The sequence below is a fragment of the Dipteris shenzhenensis genome, chromosome 13 (assembly GCF_047967505.1).
Source record: "Dipteris shenzhenensis isolate YYH24624 ecotype China chromosome 13, Dip_SZ_1.0, whole genome shotgun sequence".
In the NCBI taxonomy this organism is placed as follows: Eukaryota; Viridiplantae; Streptophyta; class Polypodiopsida; order Gleicheniales; family Dipteridaceae; genus Dipteris; species Dipteris shenzhenensis.
Window position 1 is genome coordinate 1,870,712 of NC_141608.1, and position 2,326 is coordinate 1,873,037.

Consider the following 2,326-nt stretch of genomic DNA (forward strand, 5'->3'; position numbering starts at 1 on the left):
AGCATGTCATGAAAGCAGCATGCTGAGCCTACGATGTTAATGCAAATGAACCAAAAACACGCCCTACCGCAAACAAAGCGCCTTCCATGTAGTCCGCCACCGATTCGACAGCACGTGCGGCGAAAGCAACGGTACACGCGACGCAGGCAGCTGTACCGCGTTCGCAAGGTGCACGTGACGCACGCGGTAAATTTTCCCAAAAAGAGTTCAAAAATGTCTTTGCTTCTGAAATTGCCATCGGTTTCACTCAGGCCTCCACATGTGGCAGGCCAAAAAGTTGTTGTCCCACTTCATGTGGCCAACCTAAGGACGGGTTCTCATTCATCCCAAAATTCAGCTCCTACTACCGCAGGATGCCCTCTTGGTTTGTAAAACGACTCTAAAGACTCAAGACAGGCCATGTCTCATGTGGTCCTATTTGACTTATCCGCTAGAGAGCTTCGGTTTGACTTATTATCCTCGAGGAAGCTATCTTGTAGATAAGTTTCGAGAAGTCGAGCTTCTACTCGCTCACAGCAGACACAATTAGCAAGTTAACGTAGTCTTGCCAAATAAGAGCGATGCGCCAGTCTGCCACCTTGTGCTCTAGACACTTGGGAAAGGCGAGCGACTCCACGTTGAAGTGTCATCAGCGTGTAGGCGTTCATAAACCGAGGAACAGAGCGGCATTCTGAATCAGAAATCTTGTGAGCGAATACAGTCGCCATGTCTGATCCCAATGAATATAGAGAAACGGTGGGGGAGTACAGCACGCTCAAAACGTCTGTTGGCGGAGCTCAACCGAGTCGCATCAAGACAGACGATAGCGCGGGTAGCGAAGAGCTTGCAAGCAACATAGCGAGAAGGAAAACTGGAGACCCTAACGCGTTCGAAAGATCACCCATCTCCACCAACAACGAAGCCGGGCCAAAGGGCGGACCGACAAAGGTAAAAACTGTGCAATTCCTCTCTCTCTCTCTCTCTCTCTCTCTCTCTCTCTCTCACACACACACATACACACATACACACACATTGTAATATCTTCCTGTAATGAGGCAGGACGGTGCAGATGAAGGAAAGCATGGACTTGGTCGCGTAAAAGTACCGCTGTTGGTCTCCGGGTTTGCTTTGGCGATTCTAGGAGTTGTATTTGCTCTTGCTAAACAAAGTAAAAAGGTGGATGAGGACGACTGAATTATAATTTGGATCATGGTGAACGATTCTGCACAGGCGCTCCTCTGCAAAAATGTTGGGCTCGTTTGGAAAGCATGTCCCAAGTATTGAAAATCTGGGGGAAAGCTTTAACTAATTGTTCAGGTGAATGTGTTGTTTAATGTGTGCGACTGATGAGCAGCAGAATGACCAATTCTTTCCCATTGATCCCCCCTTCGCTTCTCACTTTCGCTCGCTTTTCTATACAAGATTGCGTCATACTAAATCCCTCACCCCCTCCCTCGCTCTCCCCCCTCCTTCTGTCTCGACAGTCGATGTATTGTCTCTCTCTCTTAAAAGAACTATGACAATCAACATACAGACAAGGTTGCACATATTCATATGGGCAGCTATTCTCTCTCTTACAAGAACTATGACAATCAACATACAGCCATGACCCGTTTGCAATGGGTGTCATCTTTACAAGCTTTATATGTTTAGCTCCGATAGGAACTACGAATGAGGCAACGTAGCGAAACGCATTGCACATATGAGAACTAAATGGTAGGGCGAGGAAGCTCATTGCAAGCAAGGATGTCGGGGGATTTAAGCCGCGGTTCAAAACGGCAAAGTCGTGAAGTAATGTTCAACACATTTTTAAATTCCGATTTCCGTCGTGCCCAAATTAAATGTTGCCGCTAGCTGTAAAATGTCTGCGACCTGCACATACATGGCTCCATAGGAGTTTGAAAAAGCGTGTGAAATATCGTGGAAATATATAGTGCTCCCCTCCTCGAACTTCTACAGGGAGGGAAGGGGGCATCAGAATTATGGAGGGTGTGCTTCAAGGGGAGGATGTGAGAACGGGAGGGGTTACACGATACGTTCTACTAACTCCTCCCCTCCCACCACCTCATTTTGGGGATGGAGGAGCCATGAGATGCTTGAACAATTTGGGGGGAAGGATGAGCAATGGTGTACTCGCTATTTTCTCTCTCTTTTCCCAAATGGATGCAGTTTTAGACTTGGGCTTGTCAAAAGCATAAGCAAGTTATAAGAGGGTGGGCTGGAGTTTAAAAGGGCAAATCATTGCACGAAAGGGAAGAAAGACATTTCCTAATCCTTTTGGGGTGCTTGTTGCCTGGAATGATTTTTTTTGGGGGGGGAGGAGGGGGGGCGGGGAGGTGCGGGAGCG

General features: G+C 47.6%; 1 protein-coding gene across 1 annotated transcript; it reads left to right on the forward strand.

The window, feature by feature from the left end:
- The first annotated feature begins 705 nt into the window (after nt 1–705).
- Nucleotides 706–1,173, forward strand: LOC147894913 (uncharacterized). Its single transcript, XM_087384248.1, has 2 exons — nt 706–927; nt 1,039–1,173. The coding sequence occupies exons 1-2, from the start codon at nt 706–708 to the stop codon at nt 1,171–1,173; spliced, it is 357 nt and encodes a 118-aa protein (XP_087240374.1).
- Nucleotides 1,174–2,326: the final 1,153 nt, after the last annotated feature.